Source organism: Triplophysa rosa, linkage group LG16, assembly GCF_024868665.1.
Source record: "Triplophysa rosa linkage group LG16, Trosa_1v2, whole genome shotgun sequence".
Classification (NCBI taxonomy): domain Eukaryota; kingdom Metazoa; phylum Chordata; class Actinopteri; order Cypriniformes; family Nemacheilidae; genus Triplophysa; species Triplophysa rosa.
In genome coordinates, this window is record NC_079905.1 from 17716284 (window position 1) to 17736741 (window position 20458).

General features: G+C 41.4%; 1 protein-coding gene across 1 annotated transcript; it reads left to right on the top strand.

Annotated features, from left to right (window-relative positions):
* Positions 1-56: 56 nt before the first annotated feature.
* Positions 57-18838, top strand: ints3 (integrator complex subunit 3). Its single transcript, XM_057355154.1, has 29 exons — positions 57-382; positions 1084-1167; positions 1840-1923; positions 2019-2132; positions 2244-2328; positions 2431-2497; positions 2603-2744; positions 4736-4865; positions 4945-5042; positions 5122-5313; positions 5969-6056; positions 6569-6648; positions 10056-10147; positions 10262-10368; positions 10935-11054; positions 11205-11334; positions 11430-11484; positions 11564-11667; positions 11869-12033; positions 12363-12516; positions 12784-12852; positions 12930-13005; positions 13538-13651; positions 13730-13778; positions 15771-15938; positions 17002-17102; positions 17202-17274; positions 17653-17806; positions 17920-18838. The coding sequence occupies exons 1-29, from the start codon at positions 299-301 to the stop codon at positions 17995-17997; spliced, it is 3057 nt and encodes a 1018-aa protein (XP_057211137.1). The 5' UTR covers positions 57-298; the 3' UTR covers positions 17998-18838.
* The last annotated feature ends 1620 nt before the right edge of the window (positions 18839-20458 follow it).

Here is a 20458-nt window from a genome sequence, read left to right on the forward strand (position 1 = left end):
ATAAATGAGTCTCTTTGCTCCGCCCTCGCCTCAGCGTTCGGAATACTTCCGCTAGGCCACCATGCCCTGCGGAAGTTGAATTGTTACAGTCGGACACTGTCGAAAACACTGGAGTGGTCGCGCGAAGGTGGCGAATAAAGAGTCGCAAACACACTGTAGGCGCCTAGGACTGGGCGGAGAGAGGGTTAACTCTTACATAAGCCCAACAGACCCACGTAAATAGTGAGAGCAGGGTTTGAAACATCGCCCTAAACCCCCGTGAGGTCCCGAGTGTGTGGGCACAGCGAGGCGGGAGGAGATGGAGCCCTCGCCGGCTAAGGGTAAAGCACAGGGTCGCCTTCTGGTGTCCACCAGCCTGGATGCCAAAGATGAGCTGGAGGAGGTAGGGATCGACTCATTCCCATCAGTCTGAAACACATACGTGTCGTTGCCTCCTCTTTAACGCACCTTTTTAAATGAAAAGCAGGGACAAACTCCGAAAATAACAATAGGATGTGCAGAATAGAGAAGTTGACAGCTCATCAGACTTGAGCAGGTGCACTTCAGAGTTGGTACTTGCAGATCTCGCTTAGTTTTAACCTGGGAGCGTCATAAATAAGAGTCAAATAAACTGATTGACACGTTTCTTTGGCAGCAATATAAACAAATGAGTGCTGAGTTGACACGTGCACTTGACCACATTTCACCATGTTGTCATGGAATGTAGCTGATGATGTCAGTGACCCTAAAGATCTATATTTTAAGCAACATTGGGGCAGTTTCCCACTTTTCCCAGACAGGGATTAGACTAGTCCTAGACTAAAGTAAATGTACGAGATGTCCAAGCGGAAAACAACTTGCACGGACATATCTTAAAATACATCATTGCTTTTGTGTTGTCTCAAAATGCACGCAAGTAATGTTTTTAGTAAGGCATGTTTGTTTAAATCACTTAATGAATCCTAATTAAACTAAGGCCTAGTCCTGGTTTAAAATAATCCCTGTCCGGGAAACCATCCCATTGTGTGATCTGCAGTATTGTATTTCTGTGGTTTGATGTAACTTGTGCCTAATCTCAATCTGCTCAACGATTGTGTGTTTCAGCGCCTGGAGAGGTGTATGAGCATCACCACGTCTATAACCAATGGGCTGTCAGAGCGAGAAGCCAATGATGCCCTCACGGCTCATGTGAGTGTTTATCAGTCACACCTCTTTAAAACATGCACGACAGCAATGATGTGTTATTGTGGATGTAAATGAACTGTTGTCAGGGGCAACGAGTATATTCACATTATATTACAACTTTGCATAGGTGTCCATACATTAGAAGTGAATGGGGACCAACTTTCTTTAAAATGTCTTCTTTTGTGTTCTGCGGAAGGAAGTCATGCAGGTTTGAAATGACAAGAGGGTGAATAAACGGTGACAGAATTTTCATATTTGGGTGAACTATCACTTTAATGTCTGAAACTGTGCTATGCTTTATTGATGTCACATGACCTCACTACTATATGCGAGCGAGTATGTGAGTTGCATCCAGATTTAGAAAAAGGAATATTTTGCCCTTTTATGTCAAATATCCTGTTCTCTCAGTCAACATAGTAAATCAAGAAGCACAATTGTATCTATCTTATTGAATGAAGAATTTAGTGACGAGCACACATTGAGCTGCAGTGCTAAAATGGGCAATGCTGGTTCGAATTTGGCTTGCAACGTATTCTGATGTTTTCATCTTAAGACTATCTGTAGCAAATATAAGTGGGCTACAAAAGCACAAATTAAATTTTAAAATGACGACAATTGAGGATCTGAACTTTTATTAATGTTATGATGCATAACATGCTTCTGGTTCGTGTGTAGGTGTGTAAGAGTCCACAGCAGCATGAGGAGGTGTGTCTGGGTCTCTTCACAATTCTTCTCACAGAGACTTCGCAGGCACAGAGGGTACGTACGGCCCTGCTTCACACACACATGGACATCACAGCACACACTTGAAAAATCTCTGCTGCTGTAACTCTATGTAACGTTTCGTCCCGCAGTGCTACCGGGACCTGACGCTAGTGAATCGGGATGGGATGAATGTGGTATTAATAAAAATCAACCAGATCCTGATGGAGAAGTTTCTTAAACTGCAGGACAACTGCCGCACACAGGTCTGATATTATTCATTTTTACTTGCAGTGTGTGTGTGTCACCTTGACTGTCGAACCTGTGACCTTGACATTGATGATTGTAATGAAAGAAATGGTTGTTTTTATGGGCAGCTGGTGTGGTTGATCAAAGAGCTGGTGAAGAACGGAGTCATTGGAGCAGATGGAGTCCTTATGACGCTCATGAAACAGATCGCCGGTGCGTTTATACACTCAAACACACACACACGCGTGCTGGCGGTGAGCAACGTTAGTATGTAGCGTGTGTTATACGGTGTGTCTAACCTACATCTGTCTGCAGGAGGCGATATCTCCAACAAAAACATTTGGCTAGCAGAGAGCGTGTTGGAGGTCTTAGTGGAGCAGAGGTGAGAGGCGTTATGAATCATAACAGCATGTGTGTGTTGCACTGTGGAAATGCAGAAGTGATTTAATTGGCTGCTTCTTCAGAATGCGTTTTGTGTGATGTACAGGGAGTGGGTGCTGAAAAGCGGCATGCTGATTGCCATGTCTGTGTACACGTACCTGAGGCTCATAGTGGATCATGGGACGCCCAGCCTGTTGACCTTCAGACAGAGAGAGGTGGACTTCTGCATGGGGCTGCTCAGAGAGAGGGTGAGTTATATTGGGGAAAGGGGGTGAGGACGCAAGCCAGCGCTTCTTATTCAACATGTTTCGGAAATAGGGTATTGGAATTTGGATTTAATTGAGTTGAGTTGTCTGTATATGAAAGGTGTCGGATAGGAGAGGGCAGGAGCAGTATGTATGAAATCTAGCGGCATCTAGTGGTGAGGTTGCGAATTGCAACCAACGGCTCACTCCACCCCTCCCTTTCGAAGCACTACGGTGGCTGACACAGGACTAAGGTTTTTACTTCTTTGCTGAAGGAGATAACGTATTTACGAAACGCGTTCTGTAGAGCAGTTTGTCCGTTTAGGGCTCCTGTAGAAACAACATGGCGAGTTCCATGCAAGGGGACCCGCGGTGTATGTAGATAGAAATAGCTCATTCTGAGGTAATAAAAACATAACGCTTCATTATTTAAGGTCTTTATACACCTCTGAACACATAGTGATGTATATTATATTGCATTTCTGTCAATATATCCTCCAAAAAATTACACATTTGGACCTTTTAACCCATTTTTTAAATGTTATCTTTATTGTTATTAATATGGTCCCTTGTGTAAATATACAGTAACAGTACTTCAGTATTTCTTCAAATATGTACTTGAGTATTTCTCTGCTTTTTTGTAAGCCATATACTTTACAATGAGAAGTTGGTTGGTTTTATGTTTATCATGAGTTTACATAGTTATGTACAATAAATGTTATTGACTCAACATATCCTTTTTATTCACCGAAGCAAACTGAGGTTAAGTGTCTTGCTCAAGGGCACTACAGCAGGACTGTGATGACTATATAGGTCAGCAGTTCCTGAGAGAGCCCTTGAGGTTGTGATTTTTAACAGTTACACAGTCAGCTCATCTCTTCAACATGATATTAGAATAATTGAGATTTAAGGACAATATGAACTCAATATTTTCCTGGATTGCTTTCTTGAAGGGATACTCCAGCCCAAAATTCTGTCATCATTTACTCGTACTTGTTCCAAACCTGTGTAAGTTTCTTTGGTCTGATAGACACAAAGAAAGATATTTGGAAAAATGTTAGCAACTGACAGTTCTGGGACATCACTGAGTAGCATGGTAGAAAAAATGATGTCATAATTTTTTATTGTATAATTTTCACAAAATTAGGTAGTTTGAAGAATTTAGGAAAGCAAACAGTTCAAGGGCACCTTTGACTACCATTTGACTACCACTATGGTAGTCAATGATGTCCCAGAAATGTCAGTTGCGAACATTTTTCCAAATATCTTTCTTTGTGTTCATCAGACCAAAGAAACTTACACAGGTTTGGAACAAGTACGAGTAAATGATGACAGATTTTTGGGCTGGAATTAGACATTTATACAGGTTTGGAACAACTCGAGGGGCAGTAATTCTTGAGAGAATTTTCATTTTGGGATGGACTATCCCTTTAATGTGCGTAATTTATCAGTGCACATTATTGTAAAGACATTTGCCATCTGTTACCTTTTTAGTTCAAAATAATGAATTGATAGAGGCTAAAGTTATGGATTACAGCTTTAAAAAAACTTTCTCCACCTCTGAAATAAGTTTAATAAGTCTTATTGGAGGGGAAAAATAACATTAACCAATAGCATCAAAATATATTATTTGGATAAAAGCGTCTGCCAAATGCATAAATGTAAATGTAAATATATTTTTATCCAGTCAAATCACCATTTGATGCAGTCTTACCATACTTTATTTACCTGAAAATTGTGGTTCAATTTAAAATATCGTCGATGTCCTTCTGAAACCTTGTATGTTCAAATTCGCTGTTTTTCAGGAATGGACTTTTTAAATGATTAAATACTGTGTTGTCAAAATTGCCAAACATAAAAGGTCACTAATAAGGATTTATGGCAAAAAATAAAAACCACGAAATATGAAGAGGACAGGAGTGACATGTCAAGTTTATTGCATTTTAAATGGTGTTTTCTGTTTAATGGTTTGCTCTGTGATTGTGTTTTAACAGTTCATGGAGTGTTTTATTATCGGGCGGGATCTGGTCAGGCTGTTACAGAATGTGGCTCGTATCCCTGAAATGGAGTTACTATGGCGAGACCTTATGCACAATCCCCAGACTCTAAGCCCACAGTTCACAGGTGTGTGTTTTCATAGTAGTCAAACCCAATGTTGTGTGTGTGTGTAAAAATACATAAAGTGTGTTTTTGTTGTTTGCAGGCATCCTGCAGCTCCTCACATCTAGAACTTCCCGCAAATTTCTGGCCTGCCGCCTCACGCCCGACATGGAGACCAAGCTGCTGTTCATGACATCACGGGTAAACGCACGCTAACGCAACACCACATCTTGATGGTTAAATATGTGGTCACACACTAAGTGCATGTTTCTGGCTGCAGGTTCGATTTGGACAGCAGAAGCGCTATCAAGACTGGTTTCAGAGGCAGTATCTGTCCACAGCCGAGAGCCAATCACTGCGCTGCGACCTCATTCGTTATATATGCGGTGTGGTTCACCCATCCAATGAGGTGCTGAGCTCTGACATTCTGCCACGCTGGGCCATTATTGGTTGGTTGCTGACTACCTGCACGGTAAATAGAATATTTAGTACTATTGATACAGCTTCTTTTCAGAATTAAGAGTGTCTCTGTAATTAACTCTGTCCTTCTGTCTCTCTCTCTCTCTCTTCTCTTCTCTTCTCTCTTCCTCTATCTCCTCTCTCTCTCTTCCTCTCTCTTCTCTCTCTCTTCTCTCTCTCTTCTCTCTTTCTTCTCTTTCTCCTCTCTCTCTCTCTTCTCTCTCTCTCGTCTCTCTCTCTTTCCCTTTCTTCTCTGTCATTCTCTCTCTCTTCTCTCTTCTTCTCTCTCTCTCTCTCTTCTCGTCTGTCTGTCTGTCTGTCTCTCTCTCTGTCTCTCTTCTCTCTCTCTCCTGTCTCCGTCTGTCTCTTCTCTCGTCCTCTCTCTCTGTCCTTCTGTCTCTCTCTCTCTCTCTGTCTCCCTGTCTGGTCTGTCTGTCTTCTCTCTCTCTTCTCTTCTCGCGGATCGATTCTCTCTCTCCTTCTCTCCATTTCCGGGTCTCATGTACTGCTCTTCTTCTCGTCCATCCTCTCGGCGTCCTCTGTTCCTGTTCGTCTCTCTCTGTCTTGTACCAGTGCTTCTCTCTCTCTGTCTCTCTCTCTCTGTCCTTCTGTCTCTCTCTCTCTCTCTGTCTCCCTGTCTGTCTGTCTGTCTGTCTCTCTCTCTCTAGTCTAATGTTGCTGCATCCAATGCCAAACTGGCCTTGTTCTATGACTGGCTGTTCTTCAACCCAGAGAAAGACAGCATTATGAACATTGGTATGTGTTCCTGAGTGTTTTGTTAGCTTGTGAAGATTATTGTTTCCAAAAGTTTTAATGCCCTTTGAAGGAATAGTTCACCTTCAAAATGAAAATTCTGTCATCTTTTACTCACTCTCTTGTCATTTCAAACCTGTATGACATCCTTTCTTCTGCAGAACACAAAAGAAGATATTTTGAAGAATATTGGTAACCAAAAAGCGTTGGTCCCCATTTACTTCTATATTATGGACACAAAACCAATGCAAGTCAATGGGGACCAACGGTTTTCTGTTACCAACATTCTTCAAAATATCTTCTTTTGTGTTCTGCAGAAGAAAGGATGTCATACATGTTTGAAATTACATGAGGGTGAGTGAGGTGAGTTTTTATTTTGGGGTGAACTGTCCCTTTAAGTTAACTTGATAAACATTGCCTCACACCTCACTTATGTTCTGTTTTTTTTCTATTGATTATGACATTTGATTTATTAACTTTATTTTTATTGCTTGTTTATTCATTTTTTATTTCAGAGCCTGCTATATTGGTGATGCATCACTCCATGAAGCCCCATCCTGCTATAACAGCAACATTACTAGACTTCATGTGTCGGGTATTTCACATATTAACATTGTTTCACAGAAATTGCTTGGTGTTGAATTAAGACACTTAAAACATTTTTGATATCAGTTCATCTGTACACATTATTTGATAATATTTACTTATATACGTATACACACACATATATATATATACAAACCCGATTCCAAAAAAGTTGGGACACTGTACAAATTGTGAATAAAAACAGAATGCAATGATGTGGAAGTTTCAAATTTCAATATTTTATTCAGAATACAACATAGATGACATATCAAATGTTTAAACTGAGAAAATGTATCATTTTAAGGGAAAAACAAGTTGATTTTAAATTTCATGGCATCAACACATCTCAAAAAAGTTGGGACAAGGCCATGTTTACCACTGTGTGGCATCCCCTCTTCTTTTTTATAACAGTCTGCAAACGTCTGGGGACTGAGGAGACAAGTTGCTCAAGTTTAGGAATAGGAATGTTGTCCCATTCTTGTCTAATACAGGCTTCTAGTTGCTCGACTGTCTTAGGTCTTCTTTGTCGCATCTTCCTCTTTATGATGCGCCAAATGTTTTCTATGGGTGAAAGATCTGGACTGCAGGCTGGCCATTTCAGTACCCGGATCCTTCTTCTACGCAGCCATGATGTTGTAATTGATGCAGTATGTGGTCTGGCATTGTCATGTTGGAAAATGCAAGGTCTTCCCTGAAAGAGACGACGTCTGGATGGGAGCATATGTTGTTCTAGAACTTGGATATACCTTTCAGCATTGATGGTGCCTTTCCAGATGTGTAAGCTGCCCATGCCACACGCACTCATGCAACCCCATACCATCAGAGATGCAGGCTTCTGAACTGAGCGCTGATAACAACTTGGGTTGTCCTTGTCCTCTTTAGTCCGGATGACATGGCATCCCAGTTTTCCAAAAAGAACTTCAAATTTTGATTCGTCTGACCACAGAACAGTTTTCCACTTTGCCACAGTCCATTTTAAATGAGCCTTGGCCCAGAGAAAACGCCTGCGCTTCTGGATCATGTTTAGATATGGCTTCTTTTTTGACCTATAGAGTTTTAGCCGGCAACGGCGAATGGCACGGTGGATTGTGTTCACCGACAATGTTTTCTGGAAGTATTCCTGAGCCCATGTTGTGATTTCCATTACAGTAGCATTCCTGTATGTGATGCAGTGCCGTCTAAGGGCCCGAAGATCACGGGCATCCAGTATGGTTTACCGGCCTTGACCCTTACGCACAGAGATTGTTCCAGATTCTCTGAATCTTTGGATGATATTATGCACTGTAGATGATGATAACTTCAAACTCTTTGCAATTTTTCTCTGAGAAACTCCTTTCTGATATTGCTCCACTATTTTTCGCCGCAGCATGGGGCGAATTGGTGATCCTCTGCCCATCTTGACTTCTGAGAGACACTGCCACTCTGAGAGGCTCTTTTTATACCCAATCATGTTGCCAATTGACCTAATAAGTTGCAAATTGGTCCTCCAGCTGTTCCTTATATGTACATTTAACTTTTCCGGCCTCTTATTGCTACCTGTCCCAACTTTTTCGGAATGTGTAGCTCTCATGAAATCCAAAATGAGCCAATATTTGGCATGACATTTCAAAATGTCTGACTTTCAACATTTCATATGTTATCTATATTCTATTGTGAATAGAATATAAGTTTATTAGATTCGTAAATTATTGCATTCCTTTTTTATTCACAATTTGTACAGTGTCCCAACTTTTTTGTAATCGGGTTTGTATATATATATATATATACAGTGGGTACGAAAAGTATTCAGACCCCCTTACATTTTTCACTCTTTGTTATGTTGCAGCCATTTGCTAAAATCATTTAAGTTCATTTTTTTCCTCATTAATGTACACACAGCACCCCATATTGACAGAAAAACACAGAATTGTTGACATTTTTGCACATTTATTAAAAAAGAAAAACTGAAATATCACATGGTCCTAAGTATTCAGACCCTTTGCTCAGTATTTAGTAGAAGCACCCTTTTGATCTAATACAGCCATGAGTCTTTTTGGGAAAGATGCAACAAGTTTGTCACACCTGGATTTGGGGATCCTCTGCCATTCCTCCTTGCAGATCCTCTCCAGTTCTGTCAGGTTGGATGGCAAACGTTGGTGGACAGCCATTTTCAGGTCTCTCCAGAGATGCTCAATTGGGTTTAAGTCAGGGCTCTGGCTGGGCCATTCAAGAACAGTCACGGAGTTGTTGTGAAGCCACTCCTTCGTTATTTTAGCTGTGTGCTTAGGGTCATTGTCTTGTTGGAAGGTGAACCTTCGGCCCAGTCTGAGGTCCTGAGCACTCTGGAGAAGGTTTTCGTCCAGGATATCCCTGTACTTGGCCGCATTCATCTTTCCCTCGATTGCAACCAGTCGTCCTGTCCCTGCAGCTGAAAAACACCCCTACAGCATGATGCTGCCACCACTGTTGGGACTGTATTGGACAGGTGATGAGCAGTGCCTGGTTTTCTCCACACATACCGCTTAGAATTAAGGCCAAAAAGTTCTATCTTGGTCTCATCAGACCAGAGAATCTTATTTCTCACCATCTTGGAGTCCTTCAGGTGTTTTTTAGCAAACTCCATGCGGGCTTTCATGTGTCTTGCACTGAGGAGAGGCCACTCTGCCATAAAGCCCCGACTGGTGGAGGGCTGCAGTGATGGTTGACTTTCTACAACTTTCTCCCATCTCCCGACTGCATCTCTGGAGCTCAGCCACAGTGATCTTTGGGTTCTTCTTTACCTCTCTCACCAAGGCTCTTCTCCCCCGATAGCTCAGTTTGGCCGGACGGCCAGCTCTAGGAAGGGTTCTGGTCGTCCCAAACGTCTTCCATTTAAGGATTATGGAGGCCACTGTGCTCTTAGGAACCTTAAGTGCAGCAGAAATTTTTTTGTAACCTTGGCCAGATCTGTGCCTTGCCACAATTCTGTCTCTGAGCTCTTCAGGCAGTTCCTTTGACCTCGTGATTCTCATTTGCTCTGACATGCACTGTGAGCTGTAAGGTCTTATATAGACAGGTGTGTGGCTTTCCTAATCAAGTCCAATCAGTATAATCAAACACATTTGGACTCAAATGAAGGTGTAGAACCATCTCAAGGATGATCAGAAGAAATGGACAGCACCTGAGTTAAATATATCAGTGTCACAGCAAAGGGTCTGAATACTTAGGACCATGTGATATTTCAGTTTTTCTTTTTTAATAAATGTGCAAAAATGTCAACAATTCTGTGTTTTTCTGTCAATATGGGGTGCTGTGTGTACATTAATGAGGAAAAAAATGAACTTAAATGATTTTAGCAAATGGCTGCAATATAACAAAGAGTGAAAAATTTAAGGGGGTCTGAATACTTTCCGTACCCACTGTATATACATATATAACCTGTATCTCGTTTTGATTCAGATCATCCCAAACTTTTTCCCACCTCTTGAGGGTCAAGTGCGACAGGGCGTCTTCAACTCTCTTACCTTCATCATGGAAAAGAGAGTTCTGGCGTGAGTTTCTCCTTCATCCAGACAGTGTGTGTGTGTTCATGCTTATTCCGATGTGATGTCTTGACAACCTCCTACATCTCTCTCTCTCTCTCTCTCTCTCTCTCTCTCTTTCAGTCACCTAGCACCACTGTTTGACAACCCTAAACTGGACCGCGAGCTGCGATCCATGCTGAGAGAACGCTTCCCAGAGTTCTGCAGTTCCCCATCCCCGCCCACAGAAGGTCATTGCTCCACCCACTGCGTTCCATAGCCAATCACATCACAGTATGATAGATTATCCCCAAATCATAGCACATTGAAAATAGTATTGCAAAAGGGCCTGAATGGTCTATTTTCTGTTTAAATAGAATAAAATGAGTTTAAGGGAATGATGCTAATGCTTGCATGCAGAATTGTTATGCACAAAGTCGTTCGGACGGTGCTGCGAAAATGGGCGGGAGCGATTCCTCCATCTTTTACAGTTCTGTACCGAGAGGTCATGCTGTGACATTTTGATCTTCTATTGGTCTCGCGCACTCACGTGATGCGAATACGCAGGTCAGAGTTCACCAAACTTGAACTTTGCTACGCAGCGGAATACGGGCTTGCGTTTCCGGTCTGACGCATTCGCATGCGTATGAATGGAAATCAATGGAACGAAAAGTCAAGTGTGACCGCAGCTTTAGTCTTATTTAAGTCGTCACAGTGCAAAGGTGTTTGTGAATTGCGATGTCGCCATAATGTCAAGTTTGTAGCCTTGAACTTTTTTCGTGTTTGACGTTGGACATTTCTTCCCTACTTTGCGTAGTAAAAATGGAGGACTCCGTTCAGTTGGAAATGGACAATCATGTGCTTGATAAGGAAGATGGTTGCTATGACAACACAGATGCCACCTTCAGTGACGATGAGGAGGAGCTGAACAACAAGGGTAGGGCTAAGATACTTTTAGCTGTACGTAAATCAATTACAGATAAAAAATCATTAAGTGTAAATTGTTTGCAGTGCTGCCGTTGTTCTAAATGATGCGTGTGACCCAGTTTGCAGCTACAGAGTCTTAATTTTGCCTGTTTGTCCCAAGGTAAAAAGCGTGAGTTCAGGTTCCACCAGCTCAAGGAGACCTATATCGATGAACCCGCTGACATCACACCTTTCGTGGACCAATTAGACGATGCGCTGAAAGAGCGGGTTTTGCAGCTGCAGAAAGGAAGGTGCGTTTGGAGTCACATGATTGATACAATAGATCAAATGTATGGATTTTCTGCACATAAATGTGAGTCTCACTCTGTTTCTCTTTCTCTCTCAGTGACACAGAGACACATTGTGAGGTCATGCAGGAAATAGTGGACCTTATTTTAGAGGTAAGCTTTGCTCGAATGAAACATTCGGTCAGTACTTTAAAAATGACCGATGACACATTTTTGCGATTCATCGTTTTAGGAGGATTTCGACTCGGAGCAGATGTCCACGCTAGCCTCCTGTATGGCTGAGCTGTTCAAGAGTCACTTTAGAGGAGATGTGTTACCCGAGGAGATCACAGAAGAGTAAGAATCAATCTGGCCGTCGATCTATATTGATTAGAAATGTATTTGCCTTGGAGCTACACGGCTTAAAGTCAGTTCCCTCTTCTCTCCCCATCCGTTTTCCATCACTTTCCTTATTAATAAAATGACAGAAGGCGTGTTAAAATATATAGATTTGTTCTCGCTGCAATGCTGTTCAACCATTTTATGTGTGTGTTTCAGGTCACTAGAGGAATCTGTGTGTAAGCCGGTGTGTCTGATCTTCAGGAACTTGTGTCAAATGCAGGAAGATAACAGCGGCTTCTCCGTTCTGCTGGACCTGCTTGCTGAGCTCTACCAGAAACAACCTAAAATCGGTTATCATCTTCTCTTCTACCTCAAAGCCAGGTGAGAGTCCAACATTCAGTGCTTGATCCAGATCTTATTTCACACCGTTTGCTTACCAGGATGGTGTGTCAAACATGAAGTGATAAATCTATGTTTATGTTAACTTGTGTGAGGTCTTGTACAAGACATTTTGTTGCTCTCCTGGTTTGTATTTTTGTGTCACTGACAGTAAAATGTCATTGGTCGGAAATCCCGCTCTGCACGTCTGTAATAACTCCAAAAATGATTGGCTGTAATTTTGTTTGTATTCTGAAAGAAGACTTGATGCTGGAAACATTGACTGCAAAGGCTCCGGTTGACGTAACTCGCTGTATTTTTCACTCCTGCAGCAAAGCAGCCGCTGGGAAGATGAGTCTGTACGAGTCGTTTGCTCAGGCGACGGCTCTGGGTGACCTGCACACCTGCCTGATGATGGACATGAAGGCCTGTCAGGAGGATGACGTGAGGCTGCTGTGCTACCTCACCCCGTCCATCTATTCTGAGGTAACGCACACGTTCTCAAAACATCATCGTACCAAACACATTACGCATAGAGCACATTTTCCCGCCCCTAAACATGATGCTGAACAAAACCAACTGTGATTGGTTGCTTTACATGTCAGGCAGACATTACAGTCCAGACTGTTGTCAATCTGAGGTCTGGCTAAACAAAAGACTCGGTGCTTCCAAGTATGACTTTAAGAGAGAACTGATTTGCATTCAAACGTCTTTGGTCCCCTTCTAAATATCACGTGTGTGTGCCTTGTACAGTTTCCAGATGAGACCCTGCGGAGCGGAGAGCTTCTGAACATGATAGTGGCTGTCATTGATTCTGCACAGGTTTGATTCAATTCAGATTCTCTTGACAAATCATTGAAGTTTCCATTCACCTTTTTGTCTCTCGCATCCCCTAATAGCTTCAGGAGCTGATGTGTCATGTGATGATGGGCAATCTGGTGATGTTCCGCAAAGACTCAGTGCTCAACATTCTCAGTAAGTTGAACCGAGGCGAATGCCACACACATTCTAGACATGATGTTTAATTAACAAAGTTCGGGAGGAGACGGAGCATATAATCAGCCAGGCTGGTCTACCATCAGTAATCACCGCATCTACCCAGCATTTAATCAGCCCGGCTGGTCTACCATCAGCAATCACCGCGTCTACCCTATCAGCTCAAGCAAGCACTCTTATAAATAGGGAAACCATCTTACCTGCTTCAGATCAGCATCCCTCCTCCACCCCTGATCCCCTCACAAAGATCATTCTCCCGCAGGACCCCAGGGGGTGTGCTCTGGGCTCGAGCCGGTTCCGAGCTCGGCGCACTTGCCCTGGCCAGGGTAGAGGGCTTCGAGTTCGGATAGATCCGGCAGGCTCGGAGCCCGCTCCCTGGACAGCACGCCAAATACGCATAAACCTTCATACCCATGCTCTATCATTATTATCCCTGCAACATCGCTGTTATCTGCGCAGGTGAACTCGTGAATTTGTGAATCTGATCTTGTTGTCGGTGCGTGTGTTACAGTTCAGTCTCTGGACTGGGAGACGTTCGAGCAGTACAGCACATGGCAGCTTTTCCTGGCGCACAGTATACCCCTTGAGACCATTACACCCATTTTACAGCACCTCAAATACAAGGGTGAGCGGCAGTGTATATAGACACACACACACATTTGACATCTCACACATTTCCCATAATCCTTCTCTCTGCTCACAGAGCATCCAGAGGCTCTATCCTGCCTGCTTCTGCAGTTACGCAGAGAAAAGTAAGTCCTTGTTTTATACAAATAGTGGTTACTTTTCATTGCTACTGTCAGGTGCTGTATATATTGTTTTGTGTCCAGGCCAGAGGTGTAAAGAGTATCTGAAAACCATACTTAAGTAAAAGTACAGATACCTTGCAGTGAAAATTACTCCATTACAAGTTACAAGTCACCAATTCCAAAACGACTTCAGTAAAAGTCTTTGAGTATCTGATTTTAACAGTACTTGAGTATTTTACTCATACTGAATGTAGGCTCAAAGCAGCACTAGTCCTCAACACTTAAGAGACACAGCAGTGAAAAACTAGAAACAGTTGATTTGTGAAGTGAGCAATCGCATTTATTTTCTTAAATCATAATAAGACTGAACACCTCAAAATTGCAACAAATCATGGTCGACACCATAACCTACGTCATTACAAACACCCTAAGTCTCATTTAAGCTCAAGTGCTCATAAGTAAACCAAAGTCCTTCAAAAAGGTCTCTTCAATATAACAGATAAATAAAATAATGTTAAGTAGAATTAAAAAGTCAAAGCCTTTTTGCACTGGACATGCTGGTTTGGGCCTCATCGCCAGCTGCAGTCATGTCCTCATTTCACATACACTGTTAGCCCTTACCTGCCATTTCTACAGTAATATATTGGCAACACTGTTGCCAGCTAGTTACTGTAGGTGTTTTACAGTAAACTACTGCAATGGCTGTTTGAAGATACATTATAAAGAATCTATTAACGCACTTAAGTCACACAGTCTTAGATGAACAAGTGTAAATAACAGATGAACACAATAAATCTGTCAAGATTTCACCAGAGGAGAATTAAACACAAACATCAATAACATCTTCACATATTACAGACACCACTTTCACTTTATTTCTGTCATCTGTGTAAGATCTTATTGAGATTTAACTCGAGTTCATAGTGGTTCAATTATGTTTTAAGTCACCATTATGGCGATCAGTGTTTGCTTTGGTTGGACTCTTTGACTTTCTTGTAGCTTTAAAATGTACACTTATACAATAACACTGAAAGGGACTTTACAGGAACCGCAACTTTATGTTTGCTTAGTAACTGAAGATACATCTGAAAGAATTCAATCATTAAATAATAATAATATAGCATTAAAGATTTATTAAGATATGTTTGGTAAAGTGATTACATGTTATAATGGAAAGATCTCTGTCAGAAAATCTTTCTTTGCAATTGAGACACAGTTAGACACTTGACATACAAACCTCATCAATGGTGACAAACAATCATGAATGAGTTTTGTACTATGTACCCAGCATGCATTGCAGCATGAAGCTGTTCAGTTGATTGTCACCATTGTTGAGATTCATATGTGGATTGTTCATTTCTCTGTGTCCGACTCATTCTATAGGTTAATATTTTGTCTATATAGTGTGAGAGCACTTTTGAAAATTGAAATACTATACATTCTTTTTACTGGTTTACATCACTTCATGGCAATAGTCCCACCACATGGTCAAATTTTGAGCAAACATGTTTAGAGCACATTTAGGAAGAGTTAGTTTTAAAAATAAGAGCTTTTGTAGATGTGTGACCTACAGTAACTAGCTGGCAACAGTGTTGCCAATATATTACTGTAGAAATAGCGGGTAAGGGCTAACCGTGTGTAAACCGCCAGCGATTGACATCTACCTGATACTGCACTCATATTCATATAAAGAAGCCATGTTGACAAGTTTTTGTAAGTTAGGGCAAAATCCACAAGATTGTAGTACCTTCAATGCCCTGTAAATGGCAATATTAATTATAAGATAGGTGCCATGCAAAATGTAATGTGTAATTACATTAGTCATTACAAATGTAGTGGAGTAAAGAGTACATATACTTGTTCAAAAATGTAGTTAAGTAGAGAGTAAAAGTTGCTAATATCTTTAATACTCAGTACAACTACAAAGTAGCCAAAAAGATACTTAAGTAAAGTAACTAAGTACATTTACTCCAATACTTTACACCACTGGTCCAGGCCGAGCGAGGAGATGGTGAAGATGGTTCTCAGCCGACCCCATCACCAAGAGGACCAGTTTACCACCAGCATCCTGCGCCACTGGGCTGCTAAACACGACGATCTGCTGGGAGAACACATCAAAGCACTACTCATCAAGAACAACAACATGCCTCGCAAACGACAGAGGTCATTACAAAACTATTCTTCCACTATAAACCCTTTATATTCAGTATCCTCAAATTTAAAGGAATGGTTCACCTTCAAAATGAAAATTCTGTCATCATTTACTCACCCTGTTGTCATTTGAAACCTTTATGACCTTCTTTCCACTGCAAAACACAGAAGAAGATATTTTGAAAAATGTCCGTAAGCAAAAACCATCGGTCCCCATTGACTTCTATTGTATGGACACAAAACCAATGCAAGTCAATGCAGTAGCTCCTCACTGCAGAACGCGAGATCCAGGGGGCAAGGTTGGATCCAGATCCAGTCTCCTCCTGTTGCATTGTGATTGGTCGAGACTGGATCCAGTCTCCTCCCGCCGCGTCTTGATTGGTCGACAGATTTCTGCAGCAGTTTTGCGTCATACTCGTGTTGTTGCTCTACCATTTCCGCATTGAGTCGTAACTAAAGTTATTCTTTTGACGGACAAACAAACTTGCTGAAGACGAACTTTATTTATTAACGTATTTTTTATAACATATTTTATTAGATTTAGGTTTAGGGTAAGGTTTAACATAACTGTGATCATTACTTACAGGCGTACACTAAATTATGATTACACTGATAAGAGCAAACGTCGGCGACTACGTGGTGCAACTTAACCCTCCAAATTACGGCTAATTATGTAAAGTGGGAGGAGTTGGATCTGGATCCAGCTTCGCCCGCTGGATCTTGTGTTCTGCAGTGAGGACCATGTCAGTCAATGGGGACCAATGGTTTTCTGTTACCAACATTTTTCAAAATATCTTCTTTTGTGTTCTGGAGAAGAAAGAAAGTCATGCAGGTTTGAAATGACAAGAGGGCGATGTAAATAATGACAGAATTTTCGTTTTGAAAGTGAACTGTTGCTTTAAGGAGGAATGGTTTGTATCTATTGATCTACCATAAATGCGACTGGCATTACCTTCACTTCTTCCCATCTTTTCCTGTCCTTTCTTGATTGTTCATATTACTACATATAAATATCAACACAGCAAAAAATAAAACAAAGTGTTGTCTCAAATATGTTTGTGTTCATCTTTTGTAGTTTGAGAAGTTCAAGCAGTAAACTGGCTCAGCTGACTCTTGAGCAGATGCTGGAACATTTAGACAGCTTGAGACTGAACCTCAGCAACACCAAGAACAACTGTGAGTTCCTCTTCCGGTCATGTTTCTTGAAATATCAACAGCCTACTGTTTATTTTAGTTGAAGCAAAGATCGCTGAAGTGTTTCTGTTGGTGTATCAGTTTTTTCTCAGACGCCCATATTGCAAGCCCTGCAGCATGTACAGGCCAGTTGTGATGAGGCTCACAAAATGAGGTATGTGATTTTAGTGCATGGTAAAGCATTTAGGTTTTGTTGCTGTTTGCAGAAAAGTCATATGTCTGTATTTCGTCATTTTAATTTTTTCATACATTTTTACTAATGGTCATCCTTTGTTTCTCTGTTAATTTGGCAAATATTTAACCAATAAAAAAAATGAAACTGAGCTTGTTAACTTTGACCAGTCTTGAATTATTTTAAAAATACAAAAATATAGCATTATCCAAAGTTGAAGGTTTAAAGTTTAAAAGAGTGAAGTTTAAAGAAAAGTTGTTCAATTGAACAAAACGTTTTAAATCCATTTTAAATTCAATGCATTTTTTAAATTCAATTTTCGATTTACTAACCATGTGCTGCTTATGTTGTTTCGGTCAGGTTCAGTGATCTTTTCTCATTGGCTGAGGACTACGAAGATTCCACCAAACCTCCCAAATCTCGCCGCAAAGCCCCAGCGTCCTCGCCGCGATCCCGCAAGGGCGTAGCTCCCCAGCCATGCAATGAGGAGGAGAGTGCGTCCAGCACCGCTTCGGTAAATCCACAACAACAGCATGAGCTGTTCATCGTGACATCAACACAAAGGCCTTCACTCCTTGCTTTTTAATCACACACTTGTCGTCTGTTTTAAACCATTTTTGTCTCCAGGAGGAAGAGGATTCCAAACCCAAAGCACCCAAAAGGAAACGGAAAGGCTCATCTGCAGTAGGTTCTGACAGTGACTGAGAGGACGAACCCTGGTCTCCACGCCAACCACGCCCCAGCATCACGCCCCCTCTGCGATTGTGACGTCACTGGAGACTTACCTGCCAATCATCTACCTGCCACTCGAGGGCAGTTTGCCCAGACACGCTCTGCTATTGTAGGGGCGGAACTATGGACTCGAATGCCACTGGCTGGAGCCTGAGAGACAAGCCCCTTCAATTCTCTAACCACTGGACTCTTGGGCTATTTTAAGCCTGAGGGTTTGGTTAAGCGTAAGGATGGGCGCAGAGGGGGCGGCTAAGCCTGGAGAAACTACATCCAGACTGGCACAGACTGACACACATGCGAGACAGACTGCCTTAAAGCGTAGGGTTACTCTGTGTCACTTTACACAACGGCCCATCCATAAAATTCACGGCAACGTACTTCTGAGAAGAATTACCCACAAACCGAGCGAACCAAGATTATAGGTGGTAATGTGAAGTACAGGAATCTTAAACCGATTTTACTGTATTTGGAAGTTCATTTTCGAATTGAAGCAGATTAGAAACTTCAGGTTCAAGCCTTTTATCTTTCATGTTGACATTTCCTGTTTCCATCATAAATAAAGATTGACGCTCTGTCCTGTTTGAGTGCTGTGGCTCTTCAGAGTGGAACCTGGGACTTAAGAGGGAAACGAACTTCCTGTCTGCAAATTTTTATCTCATGATTTCAATGCACAAAGCGGGACTGTACAAATGGAGGACTTGACTTGTTGGACTTTTTAAAAGAATTCTTTCTACTGACTTATTTTCATAAACAGATTGTAACTATGTTAAAGGACTATGATATTAATAAAAAAGGCTGGAGAAGGTGTTTGTCATTTAAAACGTCATGTTTGAAAGAGACAGTAACATTTTCGTAGAAACTTGCGCCATGCCAGCAGTGTTTTCTGACTGATATTAAGCTTTAGCAGCACAGCAAAAGAAATACTGAGTTTATGTTAGAAGGGATTGTGAAAAGGTACAAAGATCATAAACAGATGTCTTATGTCAGCGTGTGTGGAAAAAGTGACAAAGACAACAGTTCACCCAAAAAATATTTTCTAATTTCTCCTCTTCATTTATAGTATTTTAGTATGATCTTTTTCTGCAGAACACAACAGGAGATATTTTGAAGAACTTGATAGTAACCAAACAACATCGGCTCCCATTGACTTCCATTGTGTAGACAGACAGAACCACAAAGACATTTCTCAAAATATCTTCGTTCATGTTCCACAGAAGAAAGAACATGCATAGATTTTGAATGACCATATTTGGGGAGTTACCCGTATCTTAAATCTTACTCAAAATAACATCTGATCAATGCATCAATCTCCATACGAACAAAATTATGAATACGTACATTGCTTTGAATTAAAATAAATTTTATTTATAACATTTTCTTGAAAATCCACAGTGGACAAGACTACAAAAACTCCTAATCAATTCTAGAACTTAAGTTTTATGGGCGAATTCTTCCTTTTGGGAGTAAGAGTCTTTAAGACAGCCAATGGTTTGTTAAAGAGCAACTCCAGGCCTGGTCTTTTGGACTTCCGATGGGACTGGTGCTCACTTGGGCTCTCCTGAAACGTTTTGTCAGAGCAGTTTTTCTTGGTTGTGTTGCAAAACGTTGATTTTGAAGATGGCAAAACCTCCGAATCCACAGTCACTTTCTGTTCTGCACAGCGTCCCCGTTTGTGGAATAATGACTCCCTGCGGCTCACATTGGGACTGGCAGCTAAGGTCCGAAAGCCATAAGGTGTTGTGACCTTTCCCACGTGTTCCAAAGACATGGCAGCCCGCGTCGAAGGGTCAGAGAGGTCATCCATGGCAGTTCTTTGCAGTCGTTTCGTCTTAGGAGTGAAGCGAAGTTTGGCAGAAATAAATGGTGATGCAATAGAAGGCAGATGTCTAGGAGACTGCTTCTCCGGACTTTCTGATGATAACAGCTCTTGTGTGTCCTCATCTTTGTCCAGCTTAAGGTAAACTCGAGGAGACAGTGATAATTTTGGAGGAATGGTAAATTTGGGAATCCTTCTAGGAGTAAGTGGCAAATTTTGCCTGGAGATCCCTTTAGGTGTCGATATGTTTCCTACACTTGGTGAATTTCCTCCAAACGCAAACATTTCTGAAACGGCCCAAATTGCAGCAACTGTTTTAGACCTTCAGATAGGCTACTAAGAGTTTGCTCTGTTGGTTAGAGGTGTTTTATAACATCTGATGAGGAACAGGTGGATATCATTATTCATCACAGCTGATGCTTTAAATCTATTTGCAAGTTTGCTAAACTGGTTAATGTTATGCGGCTAAATTAAAACCTGCGCCATTTAGGGACTAAATAGGTCATAAATGTGACGTTAAACTTGACATTAACTTATAATGGGGACTTTCCATACAGTGTTTTTTAACAGATGTACTGTTTAAGAAAATATTTTACATCATGTAAAGAACATTCTGTG